At 38.3% G+C, this 16206-nt stretch overlaps 1 protein-coding gene across 2 annotated transcripts in view; it reads right to left on the bottom strand.

The window, feature by feature from the left end:
- UBE3C (ubiquitin protein ligase E3C) overlaps nucleotides 1-16206 on the bottom strand; it is a 127575-nt gene that overhangs the window by 80442 nt on the left and 30927 nt on the right. The window contains exons 3-10 of one of the 2 annotated variants that reach the window (XM_072763262.1): nucleotides 14734-14808; nucleotides 14133-14279; nucleotides 9947-10062; nucleotides 9425-9582; nucleotides 7179-7332; nucleotides 6518-6750; nucleotides 5738-5892; nucleotides 1867-2054 (exon numbers count right to left, since the gene is read on the bottom strand). In XM_072763262.1, the coding sequence (XP_072619363.1) occupies nucleotides 1867-2054; nucleotides 5738-5892; nucleotides 6518-6750; nucleotides 7179-7332; nucleotides 9425-9582; nucleotides 9947-10062; nucleotides 14133-14279; nucleotides 14734-14808 (1226 nt within the window). The remainder of the gene's footprint in view (nucleotides 1-1866; nucleotides 2055-5737; nucleotides 5893-6517; nucleotides 6751-7178; nucleotides 7333-9424; nucleotides 9583-9946; nucleotides 10063-14132; nucleotides 14280-14733; nucleotides 14809-16206) is intronic. The other variant, XM_072763263.1, reaches the window with a different exon arrangement.

The following is a 16206-nucleotide window of genomic DNA, read 5'->3' as shown; positions in this document are numbered from 1 at the left end:
TCAGTGTAAAAGGAGTCTCCATGTTCCTTCATACATCCTGATTATCAATGTTAACCTGAAATTAAAATTGCAGGGCTGCCTACGTGGCTCAGTTGGTTGAGCACCCAACTCTTGATTTCAGCCTAGGTTATGACCTCAGGATCCTGGGATTGAGCCCCGAGTTGGGTTCTGAACTCAGTATGGAGCCTGCTGGAGTTTCTCTGTCTCCCTCTCCCTCTGCAACAAATAAATAATCTTTTCTTTTTTTTTTAAGACTTTATTTATTTATTCATGAGAGACAGAGAGAGAGAGAGGCAGAGACACAAACAGAGGGAGAAGCAGTGCAGGCTCCCCACAGGAGCTGGATGTGGGACTCCATCTGGGAACGCTGGGATCGTGCCCTGAGCCAAAGGTAGACGCTCAACCGCTGAGCCATCCATGCATCCCTAAATAAATCTTTAAAAAAAGGTGAAGAAGAAATTAAAATGGCAAATCTCAACCATGAAAGTAAGAGGGATTTATATGGGTCCAAAGGTGCTGACAGGGGTCATCAGCCTTGGAATTTATTAATTATCTTTTAAATACCTTAAAAAAATCCAAACAAACTTGAAAGCAGTGAAAATCTACCACAGTTAAAGGGAGCCTACTTGCTTTCATGAGCTATGAAAACACTCTAAATACTTAAAACCTAATGTATTTAAACCATAAATAAAATTCCTAGAGTAGTTTCTTAGAGGAAATAGGTGTTGTACTCATAAAATCAAGGCTACATATAAAGCTTCTTTACCCATTAAACACCTTTTGGAAACAGTTCACTAGTGAACCTCAGACAAGGGCAGTGATGCATTTAAATCCAGTAATTACTATCCAAAGCGATGGACTTTGTGCTACAATAAAAGCAAGGGTCCTAGATGAGCTGCTATGATCCTGAGATCTCACATCCTGCCCTAATGCAATTAGCCTCCAGAGAGCTAATTACCTAATCGAGGGATCACAGTTTCACGGACATCTTACTTCCTCCGACAGTAATAAACACCAGGGTGCTAAGAGAGCACCTGATTAGTTGGCTGCATTAGTGTTTACAAGGTAGTTTCAGCGGGTGATGTGTTCTCTGCATACAGTTCGTTTCAAAGAATGCCTTCCTGAACAAGAGAAACCGCTCTTTTCACATTATGGGAAAGCATTTTATAAAGACAGAAAAGGATTCTTTAGGGTAACGTAAATCGGGACCTATGTATTAAGAGGCAGCGCCTTTCAGCAGGTTGCCTGTATAACATCAGTCCCTTTGTTCCTACCACAACTACTACGAATCTTTGCGTGGACTCTGTTAAATATTTGTCAAATTCTCAAGAAACTACTAAAGTATAACTCAAATTAGAGAGAGAAAAATAGTTCAACACTATGATCATACTTCCTCACCTCAGCACAAACTAGCCACATTCTAATTTGTTTTGTTTTGTCCCTTTCAAAAGTTTATTTCAAAGTTTTGAAAAACAAAAATTTCAGAGTGCTAAAGTTCTGAGGGCGATCTGATAAAAAGAGTGCTGTGGGAAAGCCTAAAAGATGTATGATATATTGGTACTATATAACACAGGCATGAGTTCAATGTTTAAAAGGGGGTTAGGGCTAAACTCCATTGTCATTTCCAAGATACTCAAGAAAAATACATTACTGGCTAGGAAGATGGATTCAAATAGTTATCAGCTGATTTAGAAAAGAAAAACACATTTTCATTTTCCAGGACATGCTTGAAGAGTTGAACGAACATCCTACACCATACTCTACCAGAAAGTAGCAGATAAAACCATCAGAGATGAAGACAGAAACCAAGCCCAGGGTCTGGGGGTAACAGACCGCCATGCGTGCACAGCGCCCAAGGACACTTGCCTGACTTTGGGCACCACCATCCGATGCTGCACCATGAGTGTATGGCCAATCGACGCCATTAGAGTCAAAGCCTCCTCACTGGCCGAGTCCCTCCATACCAGGTTTAGCAGAGTGTTGGTCTGCTGCTTTGTGTCCAACTTCTTCAGACACTCCTCTGTTATGTATGGGACTGACAGTCGACCATCCTCCTAAAACACACCAGATACACTTGTCTAAGTTGATGATACTTTCTTAGAAATGAGCCTCTATGCTACACACAGAAAATCTGATTTTACTTCAAGTGAAAATACAAAATAGGCATTATCTAAAAGTTACCCACATCATGATGGACAAATCAGTATCTCCCCAAATGCATCCACTAAAGTAATACGAGATTCTCTAGAGATCCAGTCACTATCAACGTTAGGCACCAATTTTACCCAGCATAACAGAACTATAAATACTCAGTTTCTGCCTGATTTTTGTGATAATATTTTCAGTATTGACATCTTAAGAAAAATTCATTTCAGTTTTAGATACCATTGTACTAAGTAAGCATACATGTGTGAGAATTTATCATCTAATAGAATTTCCATTTTAAATTATTTGGGAAATAATAGTTAAAGCAAAATTAGCATATTAAAGAACTTAATTTTTTAAATCAAATGAGATATATTTTACATATTAATTTCTCTAAAGATCCGATTTACTGAATAAAACCTGAACTGAGACACTATACATTTACTTCTTTGGGGTATTAAGTCAAAGATACATAGTTTCTTCACATACATATATGTCCAAGTATATATATATGTATATATATAAGACTATATACACAACACGGGGTATTGCTGACTACACTGTTTGGAAACTTAAATGGTAATAATTTATGCAATTTATAATAATCTACCAAATAAAACATTGCTTTAGATAAAAGTAATAAATTCTATCTGCCAAACTTGAATCTGTAAATAAGATGCACCTAATAAAAGAAGTTAGGAAAAGAGTATTGTTGGTACTATTTTTGTACTGTATCTATTTAAAATACATTACACACAAACCAGAACTAAACCGATATAGAAACCTAAGAGTTTATATGAAATTTGACTCTGGAAAAATCTCATTTAATCAATTAGACTCTACATAATCATCATAGGAAAGAAAAGGCAGGATGCAAGCAACCATCAAAACATCTGACAGAAAAATTTAGAAGAGATTTGGAGTCAAATCTGTGAGTACCTGGCCTATACCTGTGTCCCTGGCTCTGAACCCAAATGTGGACAGGAAGGGAGAGATGATAAACAATGCAAAGGAAACATGAAGAGAAAAAAAATGAAAAAGAGAAATAAATCATATATTAATACAGACCTTGAAACCCTTGTATATAAAGGAAGAAAAATATAGTAAAAATTCTCACAAATATAAGTAACAAAATCAAGCTATACTTTTTTTTTTTTTTGCGGTTCATCAAAAAAAATTTTTAATGACTTTATGGGATGCCTAACCCATGAAATGGTTTACATGTCAAAGTCTTTCATTCAGAAACTTTAAAAGCTCTAAGCCAGAGCCACCTAGATAGCTCAGCAGTTGAGCTCTACTTTCAGCACAGGGTGTGATCCTGGAGTTCAGGGATCAAGTCCCGCATCGGGTTACCTGAGAGGAGCCTGCTTCTCCTTCTGCCTGTGTCTCTGCCCCCCTGTCTCTCTGTGTCTCTCATGAATAAATGAATAAAATCCAAAAAAAAAAAAAAAAAAAAAAAAAGCTCTAAGCCATATATTCATCTATAGTTTTATGGGCTTTAAAAAATACATATTTTTGGGATCCCTGGGTGGCGCAGCGGTTTGGCGCCTGCCTTTGGCCCAGGGCGCGATCCTGGAGACCTGGGATCGAATCCCACATCGGGCTCCCGGTGCATGGAGCCTGCTTCTCCCTCTGTCTGTGTCTCTGCCTCTCTCTCTCTCTCTCTCTCTCTGTGACTATCATAAATAAATAAAAAAATTTAAAAAAAATAAAATAAAATAAAAATAAAAATAAAAAATACATATTTTTGAATTTATTTATTTATTTATTTATTTATTTATTTATTTATTTATTTATTCATTCATAGAGACAGAGGAGAGAGAGAGACACACACAGGCAGAGGGAGAAGCAGGCTCCATGCAGGGAGCCTGACGTGGACTCGATCCCAGGTCTCCAGAATCAGGCCCTAGGCTGAAGGCGGTGCTAAACCACTGAGCCACCCAGGCTGCCCAAAAAAGTGTCTTCTAAAAACAAAAATTTTCTCTACATTCCATCTATAGAATCTCTCTTTTTTTAGCCATATAAAAAATTCACATTTTTGTGTGCAGTTCTGAATTCTGACAGATGGAAGATTTCCAGCTTCCACCAAAACACTCAGTTTTGCCCCTTTGCAATTAACCCTTCCCCTAGCTGTAAGGGGCAACAACTCATCTGTTTCTTCTTATTGTTACTTTTTAAAACAAACTTTGCTAATCAAACTATTTGTATCAGAGGCAGTACTAACACATCCTTTCACTTCACAAGATCCTAAAGATTTACTTCCTTTGGTCCTTTGGAAAACCTGAGCCTCTTGAGTAGGTTCCTAACAACAACAAAATATTTAAACTTATTACAGCCATATCTCAAGTTATTTCAGTTCTGTAATTAAAAGAAAAAGAGGTATCACTGAAGACACACACATTGTGCGTGTATGATACAAAACTTTTTATTCCTTGAAAATACACAGCAAACCAGGCGAGGTGAGAAAAGGCGGGGTGGCATAGAGAGTATATGTGACAATGCACTCAAAATTAATTTTCAAATAAATCACAACTTTTGTCATCTACAAAACTGCCAAAAATTAACAGGAGACATTACTTGGTGTTCACAAGCTAGGGTAAAAAGGGGGAGGGCGTGGCTGCTGATGGGTGTGGGTTTCTGTGTAGACAATGAAAATGCTTTACCAGAGTGGTGGTGGCTATGGTTAGGTTAATATACTGAGAAATCACTCCACTGAACATCACTTTAAAAGGGTGAATTTCAAGGTCAAGTGTATCTCAATAAAGCTGCTATAAATTCTTTTTTTTTTTTAATTTTTTTTTTTTTAATTTTTTATTTATTTATGATAGTCACAGAGAGAGAGAGAGAGGCAGAGACACAGGCGGAGGGAGCAGCAGGCTCCATGCACCGGGAGCCTGATGTGGGATTCGATCCCGGGTCTCCAGGATCACGCCCTGGGCCAAAGGCAGGCGCCAAACCGCTGCGCCACTCAGGGATCCCCTGCTATAAATTCTTAAAAATACAATAGTGCGGGGATCCCTGGGTGGCTCAGTGGTTTAGTGCCTGCCTTTGGCCTGGGGTGCGATCCTGGAGTCCCAGGATCGAGTCCCATATCAGGCTCCCTGCGTGGAGCCTGCTTCTCCCTCTGCCTGTATCTCTGCCTCTCTCTCTCTCTATGTCTATCATGAATGGATAAATAAAATCTTTAAAAAAAATTAAGATAAATAAAATAAAATAAAATAAAATAAAATAAAATAAAATAAAATAAATAAAATAAAATAAAAATACAACAGTGCTTGGCACATAGTAAGGGCCCTTCGTGGAAAACTTCCCAAGTAATAATTAGATTAATATACAGCATGGCCTACTCTGAATAAAACAACCACACGACTATGTATCCCCACATATAATTGTATGGACGGGCAAGAGAAGGTACATCCTGGGTAGAAGAGCATCCCCAGTCCCCAGTGGCCAGGATGGTCACCTCTGGAAGGGCAGGGTGGCAGTAGAGGGAAGGGACTCCATGTGCAGTCTGAAGCCTTTAATGTATTACTTAGATGGAGTGGCGTGCAGTGTAATCTGTTCTCTGACCCCCAGGCCCACAGGAGCTTACAGGAGTGCTTGGCTGCTTGTCTGCCTCTTCACCCTCATCTTCCGAGTCACTGGCTGAATCCTGACAGCTCGTGCTGGCCGGTGAAACTGGTAGCTGAGAAAGAAAGGTCTGGAGTACTCTTAAATACACCAGCAGTCCTTCCTCAGAGAGGGTCCCTTTGTAAAACAGTCAGTTGTAACATTTCATTAAAAATGATTAAACAGAAACTGGAAAACTCAGGTATCATTTTTCTTATATTCAGAGACATCTCCAACCAGAACTTATTATCAAAATTCTAATAATTCATGTATAGATGTATGTATTAAACTACATCAGAGAAAGATGCAATAATTCTAGGATAGGTGCATATTAGAAGTTCAGCACAAATGGGGATAACATCCCTGTGCTCACAGGAATTCTCCTATTCAACTTCAAAATTCTTTCTAATCTGTGTGGCCTTGTAACATGAATCTGAATCAGGCCTTTTTTTTTTTTTTAAAGTAATCTCTACATGCAAGGTGGGGCTCGAACTCACAACCCTGAGATCAAGAGCTGCATGCTCCACCAATGGAGCTTGACAGACACCCCTGAATCGGATTTTTTTATGTGCCTAGAAACCTTCCCTGGGGAAACTGCTGAGACCTTGAGCACTCTTCCAAGAACCACCCCCCCCGCAACCGCACTCCCCAGCAGAAGCAGCCTTGACAACATACAACTGTCACCGGATTCCCTTCTCTTGATTTCTATGTGCTAATACTGTGTACATGGGAAGTGAGGGAAAACACATGTTGGATCTCATACCTAGATACTGCTCGCCAACAGTTAAGACAAAGAAGAAGAGCCACGGTGCCCTGCTGCTTGTCCTGCTGCTCGTCCCGGAGCGTCTGCTCTCCAGTAACAACAGCGCGCTCAGGAAGGGCTCGTAAGGGAAAACAGTGTGTGCATCCGCTAAGGCTGGAATGATGAAATGAAAAATCTGATCTGTAAAAGGTGCTGCCAAAAACTCCTCAGTGAAGGCGCTAAAAACTTGCTGCCTGAAAAAGAAAAATGCAAGTTTTTATCAAAACATATTGTTCATTAAATCACTGATTAAAATTAACTTTCTTTTTTTTTTAAATTAACTTTCAAAATATTATTTTCCAAATTAATTGAAGGTCAGCATTCAATATCAACTAAATTGCCCTGAAACTAACTGATTTGGGGCCTTCCCTATTGAGAAAATTCTGCCATGTTTTTATATCCCTCAATAGCTACTAGAACAGGAAAATAACCAGGTTATTAGAATTATACATTTATATTAGGGTACAGGCCAAACAAATAGTAAACTTTTTCTTTAAACTGAGTCACATTAATAAAGTAAAAATTTGACTTAACTCTATATGTAAAATAGCATCCATGTAAAAGTTTTTGTTAGATAGAGACCTTGTGAATTTACACAATTGGTAAATTATCCCATTCTCACCTTGCACCTTCTGGACAGGAGTTGTAAGTAAAGTGCAATGGTTTCAGAACATTCTCTAGCAAAATGTTTGCTATAGGAACTCGAGATAAATCAGAATACTCAATACTTGATGGAAGCTTGCTGTTAATTAACAAATAGAGAGATCTATAATACCCTAAAAGAAAGGAAAAACACATATTTAGAATTTGGTATCTTAATCATAATGAGGGAAAAAATGTCAATTTTTATATGCTTTTTATAAATCTCCATAGGTCCAAATTAATTTTTCTTCAACTTTCTTTTTTAAAAAAAATTACTAGCTAAACAGACAATGGCTTTTTTTCCCCCAATTTACTAATTTTTTAAAGTAATCTCTACAGCCAATGAGGGGCTTGAACTCATGACTCTGAGATCAAGATCACATGCTCCACAGACTGAGCCAACCAGGCACCCCTTCTACTGTTTTATTAAGGAAAAGTTAAATACATAAGTACCCTGAAATGGTCTATAAATTCCATGTACCCATCACCCACTCCTCCATAAGCCGGAAAGCAAATCTAAGACATAATTATTTCATTGTGTCATCAAAGGACTTTTTCTTAAAAATACCATTAATGACAGCTAAAATAAATTGTTAATTTCTTGCTATCACAAGCATCTAGTCAGTGTTCAAGTCTCCAACTCTCTCTTGCTATAAATTTTATTTAACTAGTTTGCCTGAATCAGGATCCAAGTAAGGCCCATATACTGTGATGGTTTTCATTTGACTCTTCAGCATCCTCTAATATTTAGTTTTTGGTTTTTATTTTTTATTTGTTTTTTATTTTTTTAATTTTTTTCTTTTATTTATGATAGTCACACAGAGAGAGAGAGAGGCAGAGACACAGGCAGAGGGAGAAGCAGGCTCCATGCACTGGAAGCCCGACGTAGGATTCGATCCCGGATCTCCAGGATCGCGCCCTGGGCCAAAGGCAGGCGCCAAACCACTGCGCCACCCAGGGATCCCTAGTTTTTGGTTTTTAAAAAATATGTTGAACTCATGGATTTAAACATACTGACAGCACACTTGAAACTGATATAACTCTGCAGGTCACCACAGAAGGTGCCAAAAGCAGCACTTTCACTGCAAGACTGTGACATACTTTTCTACTTATAGACACATTTCAAAATAATGCATTTCTGAGTTATGTTCTTCATGCTTTTAGAAAACAAGAAAAAAAACTCACGGATTGCTTAGCTTTAAATCAGTATACACAATAATGCATTGATTCAAGGAATGATTTCTAATTACCATACCTTTGTTTTTTAAAAGATCAAATCCTATTTTAGTTGACTCCCTCATTTTTCAACAAAGGTTTCTTTTTTTATTTTAAACCTAAGCCAAATGCTAAAGTTGCGATGTATACGAATTTAATTTTTACAGTTTTAGTACTGAGGATTAAATTAGTGAGGTTTAGTCTAGATTAGTCCATCACTTCTGGAAAACAAAAGGAAACTTATTTTTCACTTTCACCAGTGACTCCTGCCTTCTAGAAATATCTATAGTGGATATAAATTATACTGCTCCTCTTATGACCAATAACATACATATTTTTTAAATGCTAATACTTCTGAAGTCCAAGCCCTGGAATGTTTGACTATTTACCTGTGAGAACACTGGAAGTCAGATTTTAAAATTTTTGTCTTACACTGCTTAATTCATCATAAAAGTTTTAGATATCATATGTATTTCATAGTCTTTCTCCAGAACAGTGCCACAAATGTGTCCTCAGAGGAATTTCAGATCTAGGTTATTATACTTTATAAAATCAGAATCATTATCAGAAGAGCGTCCATGCATAAAAGCATTAACAGCCAGGCAGTAAAAAAATTCAGACTAAATATCTTGCTCTCCTCTACTGAACTGATGTGAAGACTGACTTTCTACTAAGGCCATCCTGGTGATCTCCCTCATACTTGGGGCACCACCACACCTACCAACTCAGGACCCAGCTGGCTGCCCAGCCATGGGAGGACTGGCTGCTGTAGAGATGCATAACCAGAAGAGTTTCTGGAAGCATACACTCATTTGCTTCATTTTCAAGCATAAGGAAAATGTAAAGACATTTGGGGTGCGGAGGGCTGAAGACCAATATTGGCACCAGCGCCTCCAGCAGGTGCTTCCCTTAACAGTGCCCTGTTACAGTCACTCTTGGTGTTCAGACCAAGTGTTCAAGCCCAACACAACATCCTACCTAAGCACAGCCCCGATCCCACCTGCCACCTACCATTTTGAATCATGTAGTGCAAAATCTGTTCAATTATGGACACCACATAGCTAGCGTCTTGTAAAACAGGCAAATAAGTATTCTCAGATGAAAACACCTCAAGCATCCTCATTGGAAGTGCAACATTCAAACTGTCATCATTACAGTTTTGCAATAACCTGTAAAAAACAAACAAACAAAAAGTATTCACATACTTACTGGATAGCAAATGTTATCCCAAGCTCCTGCAAACAACTTTCATTTGCTATGGTTAAGTGTTTGAGCCACTCTGTTCTAGTACTAGATGTCTCTGAAAACAGGCATGACTCGAGGATAGACCAGACAATAATCACATTTGTCTCGCACACTTCATATGGAGAACTTGTTATGTGCCAAATAGCATGCAGGCACTGGGTTTGTAGAGATGAAAAATGCACAATCACAGAGGGAGAACAGATAAGAAAAATCAAAGATCACAAACAGTGTGAGAAGTTTAAAGAGCTCCTCAAGACTTTCCACACCTTTGATAAGCTGCTGACTTACCTGCAACAGAGGCTCATCAACCTCTTTATTTGAAATAAACACGTAAGTCTCTCAGATCCATCCAACTGCTGGACAAACAGAGAGCTGTGTTTAATTAAGTTCTGATACATCCATATCTGAAATAGCAAAACATACAGATCATTCTCAATCCATAAAAAAAACTTCTTGTTTATATTATATAACATTCCAAATTTCCTTAAGTGGTAATAATTAAAATATGATAAAAAGTAAATCTTCTAAATGAGGTTTTATATTGTAACATAGATTTATATTTTCTTAGATTTTCCATCTTAAAATAGTACATCAGTAAGCTAAATCACTAAATTTACTACTAAAACAAAGTACACTTAAAACTCATCTAAATCTGAAATAAGGGGTGCCTGGGTGGCTCCATTGGTTGGACATCTGCCTTTGGCTCAGGTCATGATCCTGGGGTCCTGGGATCAAACCCCACATCAGGCTCCCTGCTCAGCAGCGAGCCTGCTTCTCCCTCTCCTTCAACCTGCCATTCTGCCCACTGTACTCTCTCTCTCTATATCAAATAAATAAATAAATCTTTAAAAAAATAAAATAAATCTGAAATAAAACCATTCATTTGCAAAAACCAGTAATCCACACTAAAAAAAAAAACATGAGAAATATTAATCATGAGGTACACAAGGATCTCTGTTTCTTTACCTTTTGCCTCTGTGTCTCCAGCATCCTTTCCTTCTGGATATTCCCCTTCCCTACGAAATTTTTGTAGGAAAGGTAATCATATAGCTCTATTATACCCAGTAAAAGCTCAGGTACATAATATGTGAGGGATCGGAGACAGGACAGATACTTTCATAATGCTAACATATGTCAAATCATTATGGTGCACCCTTTAAATATCTTTAAATTTTATTTGCTAACTATGCCTCAGTAGAGTTAGGGGGAAAAAAAAGTCAGGGATATGCCAGGGTGTCCAGAACTCCCCATTCTCCTGGACACAATGACTAGTCAGTGAACTCAGCAAATGTAAGATATCTAACTTGCACCCAGGAAGCCTATCTGCTATGGGTGTAGCTACCATAAGTGATTTTGAAAACTCAATACTCAACAACGAATCTTTTCTATTTTCTGTGCTATAATTTTTGTAAAACCAACTGTTACTTACTTGTTAATTTCATAAGACTCACATAGAACCAGTTAAAATTAACACAGCCTCTTAAATGTGGCTATTTGCAAATATGCCACACAATCTTTTCTTTGCGTGTTATCTTTCAGGAATTTCTCCTTTGACAGCAGCACTTCTTTCATATAAAATGTTATCAGATGAAATACAAATGCAAAAGTGTTTCATAAAACAAATTACAATAGGTCCTAGGTTGAGTGGAAAGAACTCTATGACCTGTTCCAAATATGAATTTGCTTATACATAAGCTTTCTTCTTGAGGTGTATGGAGCTACCCTGCCCATATTTTTCTCAAGAATCAACAGGATACAATACTATCTATACTATCTGATGGTATAGTATATTGCAGTTCATTCTGCAAACCATCTTAACAAATAAAAATAGCAAAAACAGTAACTAAACATTATCAAAATCTAAAGGGCAATTGTAGGAACTTCAAGAATAAGGCTGTCAATATGTTAATCTAGTAACTATGTTTCAAGTTGCTTTATGAAATTAAAAAACTCAAAGCAGTAGTGATATTTAAACACTCTCTGGACTGTTTTGAAGATTTTAATTAATTAATTAATTAATTAGAGATGGGCGGAGGGGGGAGAGAGTGTGCAAAGGAGAAGGGCAAAGCAGGAGGGAGAAAGAATCTCAAGCTGAGCATGGAGTCCAACTCGGGGCGTGATCTCATAATCCTGAGATTGTGACCTGAGCCGGAAACAAGAGTCAGATGCTGAAGCAACTGAGCCACCCATGGGCCCCCAGACTGAGTTTTGATTCTGTATTTTACAACCCTGACATTATGTACCAACAACATCCAGAAAGTTGTATGATCACTACATTAAACACTTACTTGGCCTAACTTTTTGTTGGTATTTATTAAATGCAGATGAGTAAAGTTTTAAAAACACCTTATTTCTCAGGAAGTCAACTGAGGATATGTACCAATAAAATGAGGGAGTAAATCAAGAAAGCAAAAACATAATGGAATCAGGAGGGAGGATCTAAAACTGAAGCAAAGCAAGTGACCTTTCCAAGATAATGACACAAGAATTTCCTAGAATCCAAGAAGGCTAGCTCCAGGGAAACAGAGCTTCTGACTACCTGACATCTTTAATCATGGACAATTATACTGAGAAGCATTTTACAGTACTGTCAAAAGTGTAAGGCAACTTTATCAAGAGACTCAAAGGAAGTTAAACAAAAGTGAGGCAATTATGAACTCTGAAATAATTAAATAAAGCTGAACACAAAAGAAAATATAATCAGAGTATACTATTTTATCAGACTATATTTAAAGTAATAATAGTAATAATAAGTAAATAAAGGAAGGAAATGAGGAAGGCATAGTATATACCTAGCTTTGCATATAATGTCTTAGAAAAACACAAAAGTGGCATCATGCTGGCTCCTAGGGGGTAATTAGGGAGTATGAAGACTGGAGCAGGGAGACTCTTTCCCTACACAGGATTAATTTGTTGTTCTTGCATTTTTGTTTGCAAACTGAAAAAACATTTGAGTTCACTTCTGTTCTATTAACCAGGTTTGATGACATTTAATTTTATTTAGGAGTTCAGAATCCACACATGAGCAATTTGCTTTGTTTGGCCTAAGGCCTGGCAACAAACACATATTCATCCCCAAGCTATGCATGAATGAATGACTGCTGAACCAGTAATGTGGGGACTGTGGACTGGCCCTTACACATGAGCATGCAGGAGCAGTTCTGCAGAGGAATGGGGTGCTCTGGAGAGCCATAAATGACCAACATCTCCCACGGCACCTGCATGTCTGTGCTCCTTAGCAATCTCTCAATCTGTAAGACTAGACTACATGAAGGTGGCAATGGACTGTCCCAGAGAGCAAGCCTGATTATCTACTACAGTACTTCTCTGGTTCATTTTCTTATGAACTTCAGATAGAAGGCCTGAAGACAGCCTGCACTTAAGGAAAGTCTAGAATGAGCAAATGAAGCCACTTTCACTGCCTCTCTAGACTGTCTCTAGTTTATGGCAAGTTCTTCCCAGGTTCCAGGCTAGCCCAAATCAGGAAAGAATGTTGGGTTTTAAAGCCAAACACCAGATAAGCAATAAAGTGTTTGTGTATTTATATTTCTTCTGGGGAATCTTTCCAGTATGTATGGTTGTAGTATGGAAGACATACTTTTCATTGTATACCATCTTTTCTTTTTAAAGATTTTATTTATTCATTAGAGACAGAGAGAGAGAGAGGCAGAGACACAGGCAGAGGGAGAAGCAGGCTCCATGCAGGGAGCCCGACGTGGGACTCGATCCTGGGACTCTAGGATCACGCCCTGAGCTGAAGGCAGATGCTCAATCGCTGAGCCATCCAGGCATCCCTGTATACCATCTTTTAATATAATTTGAAATTTTTATTACAAGTAAAGAAGAATTCCTAAGAATAAACACACATTTAACCTAATAATTTACATAGGAACCTCTTAATATTTTGAGAAATGGGACACAGTAACAAGTTGCATTTTAAAAAGTTCATTCATCTACACACCCATCCTTATTTTCAAACACCATTCCTCATCACCGTTAGTTTCAAAAGCCTACAAAAGTTAACAGTACTACAGTCATACTTGAGATGTTTCAAGAACGAGACCGTATAAGTTAGAGATTTAAAGTATTTACAGATAACATGCTATAAGATTTATGATGGCTGACTGATAGGGAGGCACAGGTATGGAGGGCTCTGGGTGAGATAGGCATGGATGACTACGGACACAGTACTGGGTACACGGTGGATGGTTCAATATATGATTCTATTTTTTCTTACATTTGAAATATATCATAATTTTAAAAATGGAAAAAAAAACGTACTGGCAATTTAGATCTCTCTTTAAGAAGTAAAGCACATCACCACAAAGATGACCTATGATATATAGCAGGCTGAGGGAAGTTCACAAAGGCATACTGGAGGGTTAGCTGACCCCACTAAAAAACAATAAACAAACAAACAAAACCGCTGGAAAACACATAAACTACGATAAGTGGAAGTGTAGGCAATACTTACCAAACGTTTTGAGTCTTCATTCTGCTTGTAGAAAAACAGAAGCTGCCTCACCAAAAGGGTAAGGTTGGGCCCACTGGCAATAGAGAAAGTGCCACCTGACTGTGAGGCACTGGCGCAGCGATCAAAGGCGCTTCTCTGGATGGCGTGCTGGAGGCAAGACAAATGACACATGAGTGTGACAGGCAGTTGCACACTGCAGCAGCCTGAGGGTACCCGGGGGTCTGAATGGCAGCAGGGGCTCATAGTCTGGTTGCCGTACCCGTGCAGTTCTTAAGAAAAGTGAACTGAAACCTAGAAAACCTGGGATGGAATAAAGACCCCTCAACCCCCCAAAAGACTCTTCCACCAACTTCAACCTTTAGCTGCAGCCCATGTTTCTATTTCATTATTTAAAAATCACCTCAAAATTCCTCTACCTGTAAATCTTTATGTAAACATAAACCACTGAAATTATTTGGGAAATATTATAAATATTAATTTTCATTAAACAGGTGTATTTTAGTAAAATACCCACAAAATAGATTCTATTTCTAAGACTCCAAAGCCACGCTTAGCTCTGGCATGCCTTTCTAATTCTTTCCCAGTTTATAAGCAAACTTACTTGCTGTTTCCGGTCTCTATAGCCTCGTATAAATGACTGTATAATTATTGCATTTTTCAATCTTCGCCTTTCCTCCTGCATAATGGGAGGGAGGAAGGAACAATTGGTCATAGTGAAATGACATTTCTAGTAAAGACTTAAAAAAAAAAAAAGCTATAGAATTTACATACCACAAAATTCACTCTTTTCAGTGTATCGTTCACCAATTTTCAAAATATTCAAAGTTCAAGTATCATCACAGTCCAATTTTAGAATACTTTCATCACCCACTCCCAACCCCCTGAACCCATTAGCACTCATTCCTCAATCCCAGCCCTGGGTCCCCCCCATCCCCAGCAACCATTAGTCGAATATCTATCTGTATGGCAATGCCTATTTTGGACATTTCTTATAATGGAATCATATTATATATAGCCTTTTGTGTCTGACTTTTTTCACTGTGCATGCTATTTTCAAGGTTCATCCATGCTGTACCATATATCTAAGCTGTACTACTTTTTGTGGCCAATTAATACTTCACTGTATGAACGTCTCACATTTTGTTCATTTACTACCTGATAGACATTTGGGCTGTTCCACTATGGGCTATTATGAATAATGCTGCTGTGGACACTCATGTAAAAGTTTTGTATGGATACAGGTTTTCATTTCTCTTGGGTGTATGCCTAGGAGTGGAATTAACATTTGAGGAACTGTCAGACTGTTTTCCAAGATGAATCCCACCAGTACAGTAAGACTTATAACAACAATTTTAGTTTATTTTTATTTTATTTTTAAAGATTTTATTTATTTTCATTTTTTAAAAAATTTTTTATTTATTTATGATAGCCACAGAGAGAGAGAGAGAGAGAGGCAGAGACACAGGCAGAGGGAGAAGCAGACTCCATGCACCGGGAGCCCGATGTGGGATTCAATCCCGGGTCTCCAGAATCGCGCCCTGGGCCAAAGGCAGGCGCCAAACCGCTGCGCCACCCAGGGATCCCAAGATTTTATTTTATTTATTCATGATAGACACACAGAAACATGCAGAGACATGGGCAGAGGGAGAAGCAGGTTCCCTGCAGGGAGCCCAATGTGGGACTTGATCCCTGGACCCTTCGATCATAACGTGAGCCGAAGGCAGATGCTCAACCACTGAGCCATCCAGCCATCCCAATTTCAGTTTTTTTTTTTTTTTTTTTTTTTTTTTATGATAGTCATACAGAGAGAAAGAGAGAGGCAGAGACACAGGCAGAGGGAGAAGCAGGCTCCATGCACCGGGAGCCTGATGTGGGATTCGATCCCGGGTCTCCAGGATCGCGCCCTGGGCCAAAGGCAGGCGCCAAACCGCTGTGCTACCCAGGGATCCTCCAGTTTTAAATATAATAAGAATATAGACAACACAAACATCAATTTTTAAAAGCCACTTTTCTTATCTCAAAAGAGAAAACTTCAGTTTTGATTGACTTAAGACTCTTTAAAATTTTCAGTGAC

Source organism: Vulpes vulpes, chromosome 7, assembly GCF_048418805.1.
Source record: "Vulpes vulpes isolate BD-2025 chromosome 7, VulVul3, whole genome shotgun sequence".
Classification (NCBI taxonomy): Eukaryota; Metazoa; Chordata; class Mammalia; order Carnivora; family Canidae; genus Vulpes; species Vulpes vulpes.
The sequence above is the reverse complement of the archived record's forward strand: the minus strand, read 5'-3'. Positions and strand labels throughout refer to the sequence as shown.